Source organism: Ammospiza nelsoni, chromosome 3, assembly GCF_027579445.1.
Source record: "Ammospiza nelsoni isolate bAmmNel1 chromosome 3, bAmmNel1.pri, whole genome shotgun sequence".
Taxonomy (NCBI): Eukaryota; Metazoa; Chordata; class Aves; order Passeriformes; family Passerellidae; genus Ammospiza; species Ammospiza nelsoni.
This window is the reverse complement of record NC_080635.1, coordinates 36,909,657-36,929,538: the sequence shown is the minus strand read 5'-3', so window position 1 is coordinate 36,929,538 and position 19,882 is coordinate 36,909,657. Positions and strand designations below refer to the sequence as shown.

The window sequence follows — 19,882 nt, the reverse complement described above, 5'->3', positions numbered from 1 at the left end:
CCCTCTCCTAATGCTGCAACTATGAAATCAAACAACTAATCTTACAGCACAGAAAAATCTTTCACAGTCTATTTATAGAAATCTGTAAAAATATTTTCTCTTTCATCTTTCGCCTAGACTAGACAGAATTCATTGGAGAATGTGTTGCCCAATGAATTCTGACAAATGTACTTAAGAAAAATCTAGCTGACACAAGACATGAAGTCTTCAAGAAGAAGAAAAAAGCCCAAGCTCCAATTTAATTAATGCAAGACATGCATGAGGATAATCTAGACAAGACAGTAAAATCTCAAATATGTCAAAATATATCAACTAATACCTAGTGTCATGATTTTTATTTCTGTTCAGAAAAGGCCCCAAATCTCAGCTTCCCAGATAGAAAAGCATTAGTGCAAATATTTTAAAACATTTTTGCAAATTCAAACATGCAGAACATGATGCTTAAAAGCATTTTATTGGCCTTTATTTGAATAGTCTTCATAACTAACTGCTCTACTTGCTATGATTAATGCAGCCAATGCAAACATGTCAAAACTATTTATGTTACACCATATTATCACATATACATACTATATTCTAGGCATATAAGTTATACCAGAAAAAAGTCAGAAATTTCTCACAGTAATCATCATTTATACAATTTATGATAGACATTGCTTGAACAGTCCACTAAATGAGCTGGCATTGGTTCTATTTCCTGATGCAATGGGCTAACCTTCATCAATAGAATATAAACCTTTCTTATTCATGAATTTGCATAACTGGAAAGTACCTTTCATAAGGCTCACAAACACTGCATGTGAATTACATTATGAAGCTTTCCTGCATATTTGATGTTACAAATAAGTCCTAAAAAATAATACTTTGCTTTATTGGTCTGTAAATTATACCAGTAAAAATCTATTTCTGTAAGAAAAAAAAAAAATCCAGCTGAGCAATGGGATTCTACTGGAAAGAATAAAAGCTTCCTCTTTAGTCATATAATATGTGATCAGTACTTGAATTCAAGCATTTTTTAAATATGTGTAAAATACATGTGCATATACCCTCTATATAAATGTATTTAAATGTTTCACAAGTTAATTTACCCATAACACCTTACTTTCTGGCCAACAGCACTTCAAAATTCCATTCTTCTATTTAAATGTGCTGCTTCTGATAAAACAAAGAAAATACTGTAGAAATACCAGAATCAGAGCTCCTTTGAGAGCATCTTTGTCCTTCTGTAACCCAGAGGGCACCATGGTTTTCCACAACATACAGAAGCCAACAAACTCCTCATACAAGGGCAGGACAATGCCCAAAACCATAACCAAGATCACTGCTGAACAGAACAGGATTTACTCAAACAAGGACAGCTAAGCAAGTAAAGCAGTATTTCCATGAATAAAAGGTGTGTTTCTTTGAGTTTTTTAAAATAGTTTTTCAAAATAGGTTTTCAAAAATAGTTACACCAACTCTTTCTCCATGACATCTTCTTTCAAAAGCCCATTGGTTTATAGACTTAGAACTTGATTAAACTTTTTTTTTCCTCAAAAATATTGAGCTGTCTGTCAATAAATGTACAAAAGAAAATACCAATTAGAAATCCTTCCCAGTAGCTTGGCTACCTGACTTCAATATGAAAAAAGACCAAAGGAAAAAAAGAATTAAGGAAAGGAAGAATTTGGAGCCATTTCAGTTTTTCATCCCAAATTTTGGGGGAACAGAAAAAGAAAGTCATGCAGAAATAGGGTAAAGTAATTTTATTACTTATCAAGTTCCCAAAGTAGCTAGAATAGAATAGCTCTGACTGAATCCAATAGAACCAAGAACAACAGGACAGTGACATTTTACTGATGACAAATGAATCAATGAGTATCAGATTTGCACATCTTCATGACTGCAATCAAAGACTATGACATTGTAATCAAACTTATCCTAAAGTGTATTAAGTCACAAAAAATATGGCACTTGCTCTATATTTCATCTTTAACATAGACCATAAAGATTGTCTGGTGAACTGATATGAAAAATATTCTACTTCCAATTGAAACACAGACATTATATCATCAGAGAAAATTAAACTCAACTTGTTTAGACACTAGCAACAAGAATTCAATCACCTTTATTTTTTTCAGATGCTATGGAACAAGCAAGATTAGAGTAATATTTGAAGTATTGGGTTAGGAAGAAAAAAAAATGAAAGGATGATATTTAGGTAGGTAGAGAAGAAGAGAGCAAGACATTATGATAGCTATATAAATTTTAAGAATAATTCTTCCTCACACAGTAGTAAAACAATAAAAAATTTACTTTGAAAAAAGGGAGGATTGCATTTATACCTTGTTTAGTTCATCTGTGCCCTCTCCAGCAAAACAGTCACTAAATATAATGAATTATACACAGAATATAAGTCACTAACAAAAGTGACTGCTAGTACTGATAACACACGAAGTGATGATCATAATATCACCAAAAAGGGGTTACTAAGCATCAGACAGAACAGTGAGAATGTCTTATTTCCTTCAGATGATATCTCAGACAGCATTCTGTTGAATAGGGGGTTTTATTTCACCTTCTTGTTGCAATGAGAATTTTCTTGCTGAAGTAAATTATAATAGTTGTAACTGGTGAAGGACATGAGAGGGGGAAGGGAAGCCTGGGACATGTCAACTGGCTGTCAGAGAGGCTGATAGAAAAAATAAGTGAGCTGCTGATAGATAAAGGAGGAGAGGGAAAAGAAAGGGCTGCTGTGGGAAAAAATGTTATTGTCATCAAATTTGTCTGCTTAACTTCTCAAACCCTTAGACAGGCAAAAAATCTATTAATATATAAACATTATTTCCGTGTTCTTTTACCAGTGCAGTTACAGTGAGCCCACTAAAATCTATTGCTTGAGTAATTCTGTACGGGTTATACAAAAGAGCACACCATGCTAGAAAGGAAAGGCTATCCCAAATTTCTTGCTCAGAAAGGCACACAATAAATCAGGAATCATCTCTTGCAAGATATAATTCAAGCAGAGCTGTGGATCCCATGGACTGAGGGAAGAATGCAGACCACAGAGGAGAAGAAAGTTGAAAGGGATAAAAGTGTCAATTATGCTGAAATCTGATACTTTGTAAAATAAACCAACTTCAGACAGACTGTTACTTAATCCCAGTTTTGGAATGGAATGCAAGCTTCACCCCTGCCCTGCAACACATGTACTACAGCACCCAGTTACTTTACCCTGAAACATCTAAATGCAGCAAACATAACTGACAACAGCAGGCCAGTCTCCTACCCACAAAACACTGCACACCCAAGTACCAGATGCTTTGTGAACAAGCTTCCAAGAGATCCAGCAGAGTCCTTGCACATGCAGCAGAAAGAGGCAGCTTCTCTTCTGCTACACTCAATCTGATTTCCCAGTACTGTGTGATGGGCCAGAAGGCATACATGCACTAAATTAGCAAGTGTTTAGATCCTGACATTCCTGTAAAATGATTCAGACTTTTGAATAAAGCCTTTAGAAGAAAAGAAAAAAAAAAGAAAAAAAAAAAGAATGGACTAGCTTTGAATTCATTTACTTAAAGTCTCACTTGTTAACTAGCAGGGCTTTGTTGAGAGAAAGCCTTTGCAGTGTTATAATCTTGTAACCAACAGAGGCTATTCAAAATGGGCAACACAGCTTAGAAAAGAAGTGAAAGAAACTTTTTATAAAGCCACAAAAGTTACAGCAGCAGAGACACATGGCACTCTTAATGAGCTTTTCAATACTCTTGCTGCATATAAAACATAAAAAAACTGCAGCCATTTTCTCAGCCGAGAAAAATGCACTGCTTTTATTTAAGCTATATAAACAACTTCTCTTTAGAAACCAAATTGGCATGTTAGTTTTATAGAGTTTTGATAGGAAGGCTTAACATTAAAAATATCGTATGCTGTGATTTGATTGCTCCCTAGTTCCACATTAATATTGCAAATGCCATAGAAAAGATGAGAAAAACAAAGCATTTCCATTTCCACCTTCCACTCCCTCCTCCCAATGCCCCCTTCTACAGTGAAAAGCAGAAAAAGTAATCATATATGCATATTCATACACACACACACTCAATAAAAAGTGCACTGTAATCCTTCACTGTGATTTTCAAAGGTACCATACAACATGAGCTTCTATTACACTCAATAAATGCCCACCTCTGGAAAAAAAAAAAATCCAACCATTCTAAAATTCCTTAGTAAAAACAGTCTCTTATGGAATCAGTAGCTCAACACTGAGGAAAAACATTCCCATCCGGTCTATCTTTGGAATTCATAGTATTCCTTGGAGTTTGCAGACTCGTTCCACATTCTCCAAATCCTCCACCAGACGTTAGTATCCCTCTCAGTATTACAGGAACAATTTCAGCACGATACATTGTTTTCGTAGGAAGCTGGTAAATAATTTCAATTCTGTAGTCCAAACAAGATACAAGTTATTACCCTGTGTTTTTTTTCCCTCTTTAGAAAGTTATCCTCACCTGTTCAAAATGTCCACAGAGAGAAGAATAGCCAGAGCTTCCTTTTCCCTCTCTCACCACTTGATTAAAAAAAGACTGCTCAGCTCTCCATAAATCCTGAGAAGGCTCAGAATTTTAAGAAACCAAAGCAACTAAGTTTTCATTTGGTTCCATTTCTCTTCCTTCTATCTTTCATGGGTTCCAAAGGATACAAACACAGGTCTAAGATGTGGGATGCACAAAGCAAGACTTCTCCCTCACAGTTACTGGTTACTTTCTCTTCTCAGTCCCCTACAGGTTAATTCTGCTGCCACTCAATGTCCCCTGATCGTAATACACTAATAAGGGGGAAAAGTAATATTCTCCCACACTGGGCTAAGTGCTCATCACATTTACCACAAAAACCATTTCTCCTGGACTGTTCAAGGGCTTCAACAGTTGGAACGGGTAATTTTAAGGACCAGCTGCAGCTCCTTAATCTTGGATATTTGTTGGACCATCATATTAGACTACGAAACATTGTTTTCCCGATATGTAAACTATAAGCTATAGTGTAAGCTTTCTATGAAGCTCCAAGAACTTGTATTGCAGAGTCTAATCTTATTAGCCTTTTTTTTTAAAGAAAACATTTTTCTCTTTTGCAGAAGAAAAATGCAACACCATCCAGTATTTAATATTTTCTATATTTCTCTGCAAGAATTGCATAATATTAAAATTATAACAAAGGAATATTTATCAGTTCTTAAATGTATGTTTCATATGTTCCTGGAACTTTTTTACATTTCAGAAATAGTTTGCAGTCCCCAGTTGTAAAACTTATGTTCACATCAAAAACATTTCTATAAAGGCTTAAATACAATCTTGATTTATTTTTTTAATACCATGCACACTTACATAGCACTGTTGTTCATTTCATCTCCTCTTTGGTATACTGTCTGACCTGCATTACCTATTTGAAATAATGCAAACAACAAATATTTAACAGAAATTATTTTAAGGCTTACTTTTGCTCATTTCCTAAAAGGATTTTTTTTCCTTAAAAATGTGTTTTGGCCACTGATTTACAGCTCAGTGATGTACTTGTGTAATTCTAGGGAAAACCTGCTGACCAATATAAAATGCAGCAGAACTTCACTATTGTATTTTCCCATTAAAAATAATCCACTAAAATTAAAGGCAATTAAGCATATTTAAGCATTGAAAAACTGATTTAGGGACCTGGGAGTAAACTAATCTACACAATCCTAATGTAAAAGCATGTAAGCAGCATTGATTTAGTTCTTTGGTTTCTTGCATAGTCTACTTCCTACATCCTACACAGAAAGCTCCAGCAAAAATTTTATTAAAAAGAAGAAACCAGTAATTCTACCAGAGAAGCACTGAGTGTCACTACTGCTTTACTGTCCCACCATCCCTCTCTTAAAATGGCTTCTGAATGCAATAGTCAGTTAGGTAATCAGAAAGTTCACCAGCTACTTAACTGTGTCTCTGAAGCGGCTTGTGTGATATTTGATTTCTAAAATACATCTTAGCTTTCTTAGAAGGCCAAGTGCTTAACATAATAGACTTAATTTTAAAAATTTATACTTGTTACCCTAAGCTATTAAGTGTGAAAAAAATAATATTCAATCCCCCTCAAAAAAATGTTTAATTTTGTGTTCAGTCTTATGCTGACATGTAGAATGCAAGCTTCATTACTTCTTATGTAAAGATACTCTATCAACAATTGAACTATAAGTAAAAAAAAAATCTAGTGCATCTAATTTCACTTCTGGATTACCATCTTGAAAGTTGAAGTATTATACCGATGGGTTGAGATTTGACTAGAACATCTCAAAATTCAAGTCCAAATTCTTGTTATGAGAGCTGCTATCCCAGTCAATGAGACTACATACACCCTCACAAGTTGCTTCAAAAATGAGCAACACTGAAAGCAATTCTTTTTTACAAAAGACAGTGCTTTTAGGACAACAGCAACTATTTCCAAGTGACTCCAGTAAATTAAATGCAGCAATCCTTTTGTAGTTGACTGCAGTTGCCAAGCAGTGAATTAAAAGTGGTATTTTTAGCATTACAAGTTATGTTGTTTCATAGATATAGATAGCTCTTCCAGATCCAGTAATTTTCAACTTTTACACATATAAAATGGAGTCTAGAATGACAATTTTCCAAACTGCGCCTAGTACAAGGCAGGATAATATCATCTACTTGAGATCCACATGATCATCCTTTCCCTCCTGTACTACCTAGATCTTAATTCTCTCTGCTTGAGTGAATTTTCAGGTCACATGCACTTGTTTTTCAGTGCCTAAAGCAAGAGGATCTTTTGATGATATACTGATCAATTAAAAATGCCTTGTAATTTTTCAAGTTTCCTAAGATAACTTGAAATGCCTTGCTTTCCTGAGGAAACATGAATTTCAGTAGATATCAGATGAATGCATGACAACCATCTAACCAGCCTGCAGATTTAGGAATCCACATGTAGGCTGAGAAGATGCCTGCTCACACACACACACAGAGCAGTTTGATGCTAAAGAAATTACTAGAGCAGCATTGATACAGTGCTCATTTGCCTGTTTTGGCAGTACCAAAGCTTGAAAATACCTTCAATACAAGTACTAAGAGCTAGGTGCCATTTAATTTACTCAGCTCACAGACACTGTAGGAACCAAGGCTGTGTTAACATCGACACAGAACATCCCTACTGCCAGGGAACACAGGGATGGATTTGCATCAATGACAGATCTGAGACACAGAAGAGCTCAGAGATTTCATTATGAAATTCTGTAGTGACTATTCACAATTACAGGCTCAGATGCAAGAGCCACAAAAGGTACATTTACTGAAAAGAACTATTATAAGCTAATATCTGATTCCTGCTTTTGGCTTCCAGGAAGGATCTGGGATGGTGTTACTACAATTCATACTTGTTCTTTTTGTGTCTTGGGATCATAGGTCAAGATGAAAAGAGGAAATAATTCTAAGATTCAATTGTGTCCCTACATCCAATTAATGGAAACATTAAGTAAAAGGTTTAAAAAAGTTTAAAGGAACACTATTCTGATACCGAGAATTATTACTCCTCAGTAAATCACTATTTACTCTAATATTTAGACTACCAGCTACTTCTTTATGTCACTGCTGTTGACTGAATTTTGCCTTACTGGTATGATCTCCATTCCTCTTCATCTACTGCCATAGATCCTGCTTTTTTGCTACTCTGAGTACAAGGTGACAGGGAAGCCTACACAGATCTCTCAGCTGTTTCTCTGGAGATCTAACATGATAGTGGCTGCTGATCTTACAAGTGTGAGGCAAGCCATAGCTGACTTAGCAGCTCTGTAAAAACTATAAGTAAATAAATGAAAACTTATCTCCCCATAATCATTGTAATAAAATAATTAAAGAGTAAGTTAATCAGCTGTCCTGTGATTTTTGAGAGATCAGCCACTAGATGGCAGAAAAATGCAGTTTGATTTTCCCATCATGATGAAGAATTCACCCAACAGATTTCTTACACCTGCTCTAACAGGTTATCTGTCAAGCAATGTCAGATAAAGGATGACAGGAAGGCTGATTATCTCTTCCCTAGTGCACAGCCTACCTTGACTCTTTCTACTCTGCTGTAAAACTTTAAAAATATTTAAAGTATATACTTGCTATATTCTGGAAGTAGACCACTACAGGAGTAGGGTCAATTTAGTTAAAGATATTCTATTATCACAATATCACTCCATTTAATATAAAAATGACAGAATAAATGGAGAAGTTATCTCAAGATTCAGGTATATAATGGCTGGTTTTCCACCCAATAATGATGTGAACAATAGTGGTAGTGAGGAGACAGAAGCTAAGGGTATACAAAAAATAGTGCACAGAGTTAGGAAATAAAATATGAGAAGCAAGGTTCTGAGTCCTCAGAGAAAACCCTACTTCTATTGTTTTATATACTGTTTTTACATTATTTTAACAACAAAAATGGCAGGGTTTGTCCTAATGAAATTACATGCGTGTCTTAAAAGTTCATACATTTGTATTAACATTACTTTTGTGGGGAAAACTGTATTGTAATAGTTTCACCATTTTTGAAAAAAAGCTTACAGTACTCAGTCCACCAGTTTGGTGTCACTCCTACAGGCTTCCTTTGTGTGTACATTTCCTTACTTTATACATGTTTGTTATTTCTGTAATCTTTTGTTCCCCTTTAATGGTCATCATTCTCAAATATTCTTATTGGATACTTCAATTACTACAAGAGGAGAGCAGACAGTCTCATTTTTTCTACATTTCAACTTTTTCCTGTTCTCTGTTCCTACCTTTTGGGAAAAAAAAAAATCAACAAAAATAAAACAAAGCGCACTAAACCCAGAACAAAAGTGTAATTGAAAACAAACTACTTCAGAAATTATATAAGGAGGAATTATAGCACTACATTCATTGTACCAACAAAGAAAAAACCTACAAAACCCAAACTGTTTTACAGCAATTCACTGAATTCCCTCATGCATCCCCTCTTACACATACTGCACTAGCAGAGGGACCTAAACACACAGTACTTCTAAACCAACCTATTTTACATGTATCTAGCAAGATTAGGATTATCTTTTCTCACAGACACAACCTCCTTTTACATAAAACCCTCAGCCAAACATTACCATAGTTAACCTTAGATTACTGTCCTTGATCCTTTCACATAACTACAACTGTCAGTGGTAAGATTCTAGCTCAAGTGAAATCCAAGGGGTTTTTGCTGAGATCCCACAATTTACTTTTTCAGATGACACTACTACAGCAATACAGTCTCTTACTACAAGGAGAGAAAGTCTTAAGTAGGAGAGAAAGTCCTCTTTCCTGCGCCCAAACTAAGTCTAACATTGTGGAAAGTAGGCAAAAAAGACAACATAATGACAAGTCTTTCCCTCTACAACCTCCCACCTAAACTAATGTTGAAAACCTCACAAAAGCAGAAAAGATCAAGGCAGAAGCAAACTGTGCCTTAAGTAAAAAAATAATAAAAAATGATTATATAAAAAATACTGAGAATTTTCAAAGCTTCACTGGAAGTTACAGATTTGTTCTGCAGCAAATCAGCCACTGAATTGGGAAGAAACATGTCAAAGCAAAACATCGGATACAGACTGAATAAATCTGACAGAATAAAGCCAAATCTGCTTTAGGACTCTTCTTGAACAGTGTTTAAAGAAAAGCACCTTCAACACTAATGTTACAAGAAGAGTTTGCTGTAAAATTATTTAGTCACATATTACGCTATAATTCATATAGCGAATAAAACTTAAACACATGAAAATGTCTTGTATGTGTTTTGAGGTGAAATTAAATTTTTAGATGACAAGTTTTTCCAGCATGATGATGGCTGAGAATAATATTAAAATTCAGCATAGTTTAATTTCTTGAAATAAGAAAAAATTAATGAAACATCTGACTACTAACACCAATTTGGTTTCCAAACAGTTTCCTGATCAGGGTGACTGATAGATTATTGCTTGGTACTTAAACATTAAGTAAAAAAATGTTTATTAAGTACCAGGTAAGTTACTTACTGAAGTAAAAGCCAGAAGTTCCTCTTCAGTCAATTTGTGTATTGGATTGTTCTTTTGGAAGTCTATACTGTAAAGAAAAAAGAAAAATAAAACAACACGGATTGCATCTTTAGAATAACATTATTCAGAACACATTTTTCAAACTTGCAGAAATCTGAAGGACATTCTGGAAATGAAAAATGGGAGTATGGTATGTGCAAAAAATGACCTAGAACACAGAAATAAAGAACCATTTAGGGGACTAAGATATTTTATAAGCACCTTCCCAACACCATCGTCAAGTGAAATGTCTTCCTTGGTTTAAGCTTATGGGAATAACAATTTCACTAATCCTAAAAAAAGTTTAAAATCTATTGCTTGCTTTTACAGAGATCTGTTTCAAGTTAAAATCCTATAACTAACTGAATGCAGATTCATTAGAAAGTACTAATGTTAAAGTAGTGCTGAAGGGTTATCTCAGCCAAACACCCTCCTAGTCACTCAAAATACATGAGCACAGGAGTCCATCCCTCACTAACCTACATTACCATTACCTTGAACTATTCACAGGGGGGAAATCAGAAGAAAACAGAGGTGAGAATTAAGATTATTTTATTCAGAGTTGGATATGCTTACAGAGATGATAAAGAAATCTGGCTTACAACTCTGTGTGGGTGAATGTTTTCCATATACAACAGCTCCCCAACATTTACAAACATACTACAAGAGATATTACCAAATTGCACAAAAACCAACAAAAGCTATAATTCAAGTTCCCTGTTAAAACCAAAGATACCAAGTGAAAACATATCCCAAACTGTAACACAGATGATGGATCATCACCAAACCCATATAATGGCTATATACATAAGCCCAAATTTATCACACTAAATTCTGCAGCAGGCTTCACATTCTAGGCTAAAATTGCAAAGATACTTATTGTAATAATAGGTTACAGACTGAAATTACGTCTGTAACCTATTACTTAACTTAACTTACATTACTTAACTTACTTTGGGATTACTTTGCCTGGTTATTCAGGCATGATTTCTTCTCCTTAAATGCACACAGACTACTAAGAACAATTTCTAGAAGAGCTTGAGAGCTCTTCCAGCTCTTCTTCCTGCAACCTCTCCAGACAGGTTGTTACCTAGTCTGTTCCCCTGGCTTCCCATGATGGAGGTTCCACACACTTCATACCATTTATGCTGATGTTTCACAACACCATCAGCTTCAGCAAGCTATTTGACTGTGGCCACAAGACACAAAGGAAAGTTTATTAACTATTGCTTCAGTATATTTTCCCTCATCTCCCTATATTAAAAAAAAAGAAGCATATGCTGTTGGTGCACTGTTTTGAAATTTTTAGGTAACATCCAGGAAAGAAATTCTGATAAATACCTATAACTACATATAGATATCTATCTCACTAGTTTTTCCCTGCCTTGTGCAGAATTTCATGCAAACAGGAAAGTCGTAAAGAATTTCACTGCTCCAGTTAAACATTTTTATCATATTCAATGTCAGCTGCTAGCAGACAGACTTCTAGTTGGCTGGACGTAGTCAACTCAAGCCAACTGACTTCAGGTAAACAACAGCAAGTTTCTCTATGCATGGGGGGAGGGAGACAACCACAAAAAAAAGAGGAAAAAAAGGCAGCAAGAAAAGTTCAAGGATTATAGCAACTCAACAGCACTTAGGCAACCAGAACGTTAAATGACATGACCACAGCCTTTGAAAAGCACAGGTAAACCAAGGGACAGTTAAATTGCGACAAAAGTAGAACTTATTTTTCATCATCCTAAAAATAAATTGTTTCAAGCAGGAAGGATTAATCCTCTTCTTATTCTAGATCAATTTTTGTCACTCCTTTTTGAAGCTAATAGATGCAGCTCTTCCAGATAAAAACAGTGCTAAAATAGATCTCTGATTTCCATTTCTGCCACATGCATTTACAAAGCCTGAAGACAAGTAAGTGCAAAAATGTAAGTATTGAAAGACAGAAGAACAACTACATTGTTTTAATTATTTTTCCGTACTGAATCAAGTCAAATTTAAAGCTATAATGTGAATCTGAATCTGGAATAGAATTGTACCTTAGTTTTAAGCATTTCTAATGACTCTGTTAGTTCTTGTCAGACTGCTTTATGAACATTTAATTTCTACGGCCTGTATTTGTTCTGGTTCAAGGACAGATAAACCAGTTCATCCCAGAGAATTTCAGGAGTTGAAATCTGAGTGGAACTTAGGATCTACTATGTAAGATGTAAGATGAGGGATCTTTTCATAGCAATATGAAGAGAAGTCACTAATCATCACATCATTCAGTTTTGTAAGCTATTTTCTCACCGCTCTTGAGTCTTGTCTTAAGGAGTTTATTGAAATAAAAGGGGGAAAGACAACAATGAGAAACAGACATTCTTTAGATAGATTAAACAGAACCTTGGAGTAAGATGCACTGTGCAGCAGAAAAAGGAACTTTCTAGTATAACCACAAAAGCTAATTGTCAGCAGCTTACAACCAATTCTTAAATCTGATTAATCAGGTCTACCTTGACAACCTAATGGATAAAGTACTCAGCTTAACTAATGAGTTACAAACTTTGGGACTTAATGACCCATATTTGAAACAGTGGAATTAAGAGTCATCAAAGCATCACTTTCTGGATTATGACTACTTGTTTCAAAAACTGATTTTGAAAGATGAAAAACATTAATGAACATTGCTAAAGCTATTAAAAATGAAACAGCTTACAGGAATTCTAAAGCTAACTTATTAATTATTAAATGAAGCATTTACCCTCCAGAATTGAAGTCCTCATGCATTAAAGCCCAGAACTTGCTATAGAAGGAGGCTTGAGAAGAATGTTTTGCTTAAAAGCCAATGCTGTTAAATGCTTTAACATGTCTATGCTTCCTCACAAAGTGACATACAATAGCTAATATGGACACCAAGGGTAGAGCCAGCAATCCAAGCCTAAACTCTCCCCTGTTACAAGAAGAATTCTCAAAGCTGACATCCTATTACAACACCCTTTCTGCAACATGGTTGGATCTCAAATCTTGTCTCCATCTCTGACTGAGACAGCTTCAGTCACTTAACATCACCCTACCCACTAAATGGGGTTTGCCAATCCTTCAGGGAAGCAACACTGATTTGGTTGGTTGTCTTTAGTTTTGTCTTGCCAAACACAACTGGCAGGCAATATTGTTCCTAGCCACTGCTCAGAACATGACAATGATGGTTTCAAACTCAAACACTGTGATCAAAAAACCTACTGTGCACCACGCCAATGTAAAACTGAAAGTGTACCCTTAAAAAAAGGGAAATAAAACAAAAAAGAGCAATAGGTAAATTAAAATTTCCTTCAGAAGGGAGGGAACAGGAAGGATTATATAACCTGAACATAAAACAAAAATATGTTAAAAAACACAGTGCTCGTGAAAATGGTCCTCAGCAAGGGAAAAGCTTCACCTTGACTTGAGTCACAGTGTGGAAGACTAAAAGTGAGTGGGCTAAGAATTTATGTCAACCCACTGTTCACTACATGGTCCTCAAAGTGGATCGAACAGATTCCGTCATTTTGCAACTCATAGATCAGAAAAGCACTCTGAGAGTCAGCGATGGTGAACACTGCACCAGAGTCACTGACTGACTATATTATGCTTCTACATGCCCTGACTTCTGATCCTCAGACCTCAGGCCTGCCTTTTGCTCTCCTATGCTATTTACAAAACCCATGTAGCATATAATTTCTAAAAGGTGAAAAAAACAAAGGTGCAGAATCACAAGGACTTTATACTATAGTTTTTAACTAGTAAAAGACACTGAATTTATACAAGTATTCCCATTTCAGTGAGTAGTAGGGCATTTGCTTGATGGTTGATCCTCACAGGAAGCTGCCAACTGCAGAATCTGAAATATGTTTTCAAAATTCACTGAAGTACTGAAGTGCTATCGCTGTATGGTAGCTAATGCCAGCTGAAATCTGAAATGTAACTAACCTGAAGCACAAAGAATATAGAGCTTTTTAAAGATAAAATCACAATATAGCTATTAATGAAATATTGCTAAAATTCTCAATGGGACACTACAGCTCACTGTGAGAAAACTGAAAATGTTATCCATCTATAATGCAAATCTTTTAGCCAGACTATATAATAAGGAAAAAATGTCCCCTCAACTCACCATTCCATTATTTCATTGTAATAATGATTCATGCAGTTGTTTCTTTGGGTTTGTTTTAAAGTAACCATAAACCAACTTACCATATTCCAAGGATTACAGCAAGCTCTTCTGCACACAAATCAGGTACCTGGTACTGATCAGCATCTGCTAATTTGATCTCATTAAGCAGCGTGTCATCATTTAAATCATAATTCTGCCGGAAGAAAAAAAGAGTATTTTAAAATAGACAGAATTATGCCTTCAAAATATGAAAAAATATAGACTTGTTTGAAAAAGGATAATACTACCATTAAAGAATGACACAATGGAAAGTAATTTACCATTATGATAGAATAACTAAGTAATGAATCCAGTACAGGGAATTATCACCCAAAACATCTCTCCTACAAATATACTGTTTCTTATGCATGAGGAACAGCATTCAGAGCAACTCTAAGGTTAGCTAATATCAATTTTCTATTTAAATAAGCCTTAAGGCAGCTTCCTTTTTCAAGCTGTTACTCATAGAATTATCAACAATTTCATCCTCTACTATATATGTACACACAACTGAAACAAATTGATGTTATGGTCATTAATGTGGGTTTTCAGGCTAACCATCTGGGAATTGAAGGATTCCTGTTTAAGTATCAGTAAAAGCGAACTACATAAGCCATGACTTCCGGCAGTAAAGGTAAATTAAAAAAACCCAAAAAACAGGAGAGACTGAAAAGACCTCACTGAGCCAGCACATTCTGAAAACCTTTACTCCTAGACAACTACCTGTGATTTTCCATAAAATTTCCTCCGGAACACACTTTCTATTTAAAGAGTCTTGAGTTTTACAAAAAAAAAAAAGAAAAAGCTACCTGTAGTTCACTATCTACCATTTATTTAACTTGAAGAAGAAAATAATATAATCTAATCTATGTCTGAAAAGTGCAAATTAACATGTTCATAGAATCGGTGTTTGTTTGAAAACAATGAAAGATTTCCTTGGCTGCAAGCAAAGAGGAAGTAGCTGTAATAATACTTCTTCCTTCTCCCCTTGAAAAACAAACCCAAACCAAAACTGGTCCTGAAACCAATTATCATACTACTGGTTTTTAGTTACCAGTAGTAGTTTTTACAAACTATTAAAAACAGATAATGGATTTATATTAACAGTTTTTCAAATTTCCTATTAATTTCCCTTCAGTGTCCCAGTAGTAGCTGTTTCTCATTCATATCTTCCGTTGGCAAGATCAAAATGAAGGTCCACAGAAGAACAAAGAGCAAACAGGAATGCTTTGAAGTGAGTTATATGCATTTATCAACAGTATTTTATCACTATATAAACGAAAGGAAATTGTGATTTGACAGAGAATATGAAGAAAATAAGTTTTCATTTTAAGAGGATAAGTAAGATATTCACAGTTTTAAAGTCAAATTTATTACCATCATTTTCTTCTCTTACTGTATTAAACTACAGAAGGATTATCTAACACTTCCAGTGGAAAATTATTTTTGAACTAGTATAATGATACTTCGTCAGGTGTAACATAAATTACAATTTCCTCCTTCAGGCCTAAGTCATTTAAAAAATCTAACTTGTATAAATGGTCCTAATTACTTTAGCTTCACTACAAATATTGATCAACTGAACTCAACCGTAACTGTATGCCAGAGCTTTAAAGCATGATTTCCATTCCTTAAAACATAAAAACAGCTCTGAATTGTTTAAAACTGATGAAACTATTTTAACATACCACTTCATATCAAGAGTCCTTATTCATCACCTCAAGCCTGAGGCTTTCCTTTCACAGCAACTGATCTGGGAGCAAATACTTCAGAAATTTGTGAGTAACTGGGAAAAAACACTCAAACAATATCCCAGTTAGGAACTCTAAGAACAATGCATCCTATCATTTTGTTCTAGGTAAGTTGTAATTGAAGTCTATAACTAAGTGCAACATTCACCAGGCAACCTCTCCTGAGCTCTCACTATCCCATAAGGGGTTGCCATATGTAGCTCTACCATAAGCCCAAGTTGTCATATGTGTAGTCAACCTTGTTTCATCAAATCAAATGCAACACCAAGGATATGGTAATGGACAAACAAGAAAAATCTAGATTAGTCTCCTAAGATATTTATGCATTCAATTTTGAAATAGAGAAATACTGACAATTTTTTTTGCTTAAGATCCCTGCTTGACCTGGAAGTCTACCAAGGCACAGTATTTATTAATAAAGGCTTTCCTACTTGAAGTATAAACTTGGAACCATAATGGCTCAATTCATCTCTGGCTTCTTTAGGAAGTTCAAATAAATTTAAATCTCCTTATGGGGAAAAATGTCATCCTAAATCAATACTGTGGTTCTCAAGCAATTTATAATTGAAGTCATCATGTACACCCTTAAGATCAGTAGAACCAACTCACATAATTCAGGAATGCCACAGGAATAAATAGAGCAATTTCCTATCTTTGCACTGTAACTGAATACGCCTGTCAGTCCACAGGAATCTCTGAAATCCTGTGATGTCTTGCAGACTACTTTGAAAATCTGCTTCTCACCTGTTTTCCTAACTCCATCATTCTTAGTCACTAAAAATTAATGCATGAACTGTAGAAGATCATATTTGCAAACATGCTCTTAGCTGAGTACCCACATCTGCCTTGCAGACATTCATATGTTGCTTTATCCCATGTCCTTTAATACTATGCAAACTACTGAGCCACAGTTCTTTCATGAACTTTCAAAAACCCCAGCTAAGTTTCTCTAGGCACAACACACTTTTCCCTAGTAGACACCCAACAAAAGCCTCAGAACATTTTCATTTTAAGAAATTAAAACAATTCTTCTCAGATACATACTATTGTCAAGCTTTCTAGAGGTGTTGCAGCTGGACTTAGTTCACTGTGAGGAAGGAAGAATCCATCTGTTCTCTGGACATCCAAAATAAGCTGTGCAACGTATTTTTCCTGAAATCGTGTTCTCTTCCCCAAAGCACCTACAGAAAATATGTTTATATTAATGAACACAACAAACCAGTTATCTAAGAGTATACTAGAGAGTTACTACCAAAATAACCCCAGACAAAATAGAGAAATACATGGAGAATTAACCTATAAAATTTAGCAGTGGTTAGCCTCTGCTTGATCTCTTTGCAGTGTTCTCACTGCCAGCAAACACACAAAGTAATACACGTTACAAACACAGCTATATAAGTCTAGCAAAGCTGCTTTTAATTAAATTCCCCATAACTCAGCATTTTGAAAACTCATAGTCATCAAGTTTCACCACTTCTCTGCTTATTTCCAAGCAATAAACCAGAAACAATTGTTCAATTTGCCTGCTAGAAGTTAGTGACTACATGGAGATATTTATGCAAATGGAAATCCCATAATATCTTAACAATATCTTACAGGCCATCATTTTAAATATTTCAAGTCTTCACCTGAAGAGTTAGATCCTTTGAAAAAGGATCACAGACATGATGTTACCAGAATACAGCACGTAAGATACCATAAAAGTAATATCAGGAGTGAGTGAAACAGCAAAACAGTGAAGGCTCTATAATGAATTAACCAAGATTCAGAATGCACAACGTGAGACCCCACCCAGAGTTGTTTCTTCAGTTCCTTATTGGACTCACTGACAATTTTTATTAGTTTTTAAAGTGGTAATTGACACTGATACCAAATTGTAAGGAAAAACATCTGTTCCTCTTCTGATAGCAACTTGCTTGTAAAATGCAGAGAAATAAAAGAGTAATTTCAGGACAATAACTTAAAATAACAGAATTTTAGCTCATAACCAGAGCCAAAAATGGAGCTAAAAATTACTCTATAAAATTTGAAGGTTTGCTTGTTCATTATTACTGTAATACAATGTAAAATGGAGGAATGAAAGCTAATCCACTGCTAGCAATCCATCTGCTGCTTTTGCAGAAACAATTAAGATGAAATAAAGTTCTTATTTTTGTGATAATTTTGAAAAATTTTCAGTATATAAAATCTTTGAGGTAAAGATGACTGACTGCTCATGTGACAAAGGCCTGATGATGAGGCCACAGTCCATAAACCTCATCCAGCAGAGGGACTGAAATAGCAGTCATACACTTGTCTTCCTGGAAGTGGAAAGAGATGAGCAGGGAAGCCAGAAATTAAACTGATTTCTCCATTTCTGCCAATTACCCCTTTTAGTGGAAAAGCCCTGTATTAAGAGTTTATGAAGAAATGAAAAAGGTTCTAAAAATATCACTTTGAAAATCACACAGCACACTGCAGAGAGACACAGAGAGCAAAATACTGTCTAATGATTCCTACTAATTTTACACAGTTGCATTCAATCATCTATTTTAATATTGCTTGAAAATCACTATGCTGTAATTCACTTCCTGTTATGTCTTACTGCCTAAACAGCTGAAGGAAACACTTGCAAAGTTATTCTGGATACCACTAAAATTGCTTACTACCACTCAGAAACTGGGATTTATTTATGCTCTCACACCTCCCACCCCATTTTTTAAACCTAAGAATTTCTTGCTATTACAGGGACAAAATACTGGTTTTTACTTGAAAAATATCTATCACGTGTGTTAAAGCTGAAAAAACATTTGGTTGGTTTATACCACTACCACCACAGCAGTGCTCAAGGCCAGCTGGATAACACCTTGAGAAACCTGCTGTACTGAAAGTGCCCCTGTCCTTGATCTTTAAGGTCCCTTTCAACCCTTAACATTCTATGGTATATCCTCCCAAAGTAAAAGGAACCTACACAGAAACTTTACTTTCTGTTTCATATTTAAAGTGATGTGTTCATATTCCCAGAGATGTGTTACTGGGTATGAAAAGAATAAACAGATCTCAGAGTTCAGAATTATTAATCCTCTAGATCTGTTGATTTTAAATTTATTTTGGATTACTACTCTTCATTTCACTAAATTTATATGCAAGAAGGATATTGGAAATTGTTTTCTAGAGTTATTGATGGTTATGCCTCATTGTGAGGAGCATAATGATGCTTTTCAATAAAAGATGAACACTATACATACTTGGATTAATGGGACTTAAAAAACTTACACAAACCAAGTATGATTTATTCACACATTACTGAAATAACTTTGGAAAAACTCTGTTCTTAGAACAATATATATTTCCATGCTGTAATACAATACTCAGCTAGTAAGGATTACAACAATTAATGCATATAAACTCTCCAAATCCTTTCCTAAAAAGGAAATCCCTCCCAAAAGCCTTAAAAGCGTCTTTGCTAGAGCTTGGATTTTTACATTAAACCAAAGTCTTTTTCGATGATGCAACATTCCTCCCATTTAGCCCAAACATGCATGTCAAATGAATTTGTCTAGAATGCCAACAATTCCCACATGTTCAGTTCAGTTCATTTGCCTTCAGGTTAGACATAACTATGTTAATAGATTTATGGAGATAAACCACAGAACATTTAGGAGTTTCACAACATTTTTCCAAGATACTGTATCACCACAGTCTTTCTCTGGGACTATCATAACCTCTTAGTAAAGTAATAAAAAATATAAATAATTCCACTGCATCCAATCTTTTTTCCTCCTTCTCCAAACAAGAAGGTTTTTTTCTAAATTGGGTTTAAGGAAATTATTCATCCAAAATCTGACGATCTCCTTCATAGGGAAAAAAAAAAATCCAACACCAAGACTGTCTCATTGATTTTACTTATTCGCA

General features: G+C 34.9%; 1 protein-coding gene across 3 annotated transcripts in view; it reads right to left on the bottom strand.

Moving 5' to 3' along the window:
* Positions 1 to 19,882, bottom strand: part of TTC27 (tetratricopeptide repeat domain 27) — a 111,475-nt gene that overhangs the window by 68,817 nt on the left and 22,776 nt on the right. For all 3 annotated transcript variants that reach the window (XM_059468298.1, XM_059468299.1, XM_059468300.1), the window contains 3 exons: positions 17,033 to 17,169; positions 14,279 to 14,391; positions 10,031 to 10,097 (listed from right to left, as the gene is read on the bottom strand). In XM_059468298.1, the coding sequence (XP_059324281.1) occupies positions 10,031 to 10,097; positions 14,279 to 14,391; positions 17,033 to 17,169 (317 nt within the window). The remainder of the gene's footprint in view (positions 1 to 10,030; positions 10,098 to 14,278; positions 14,392 to 17,032; positions 17,170 to 19,882) is intronic.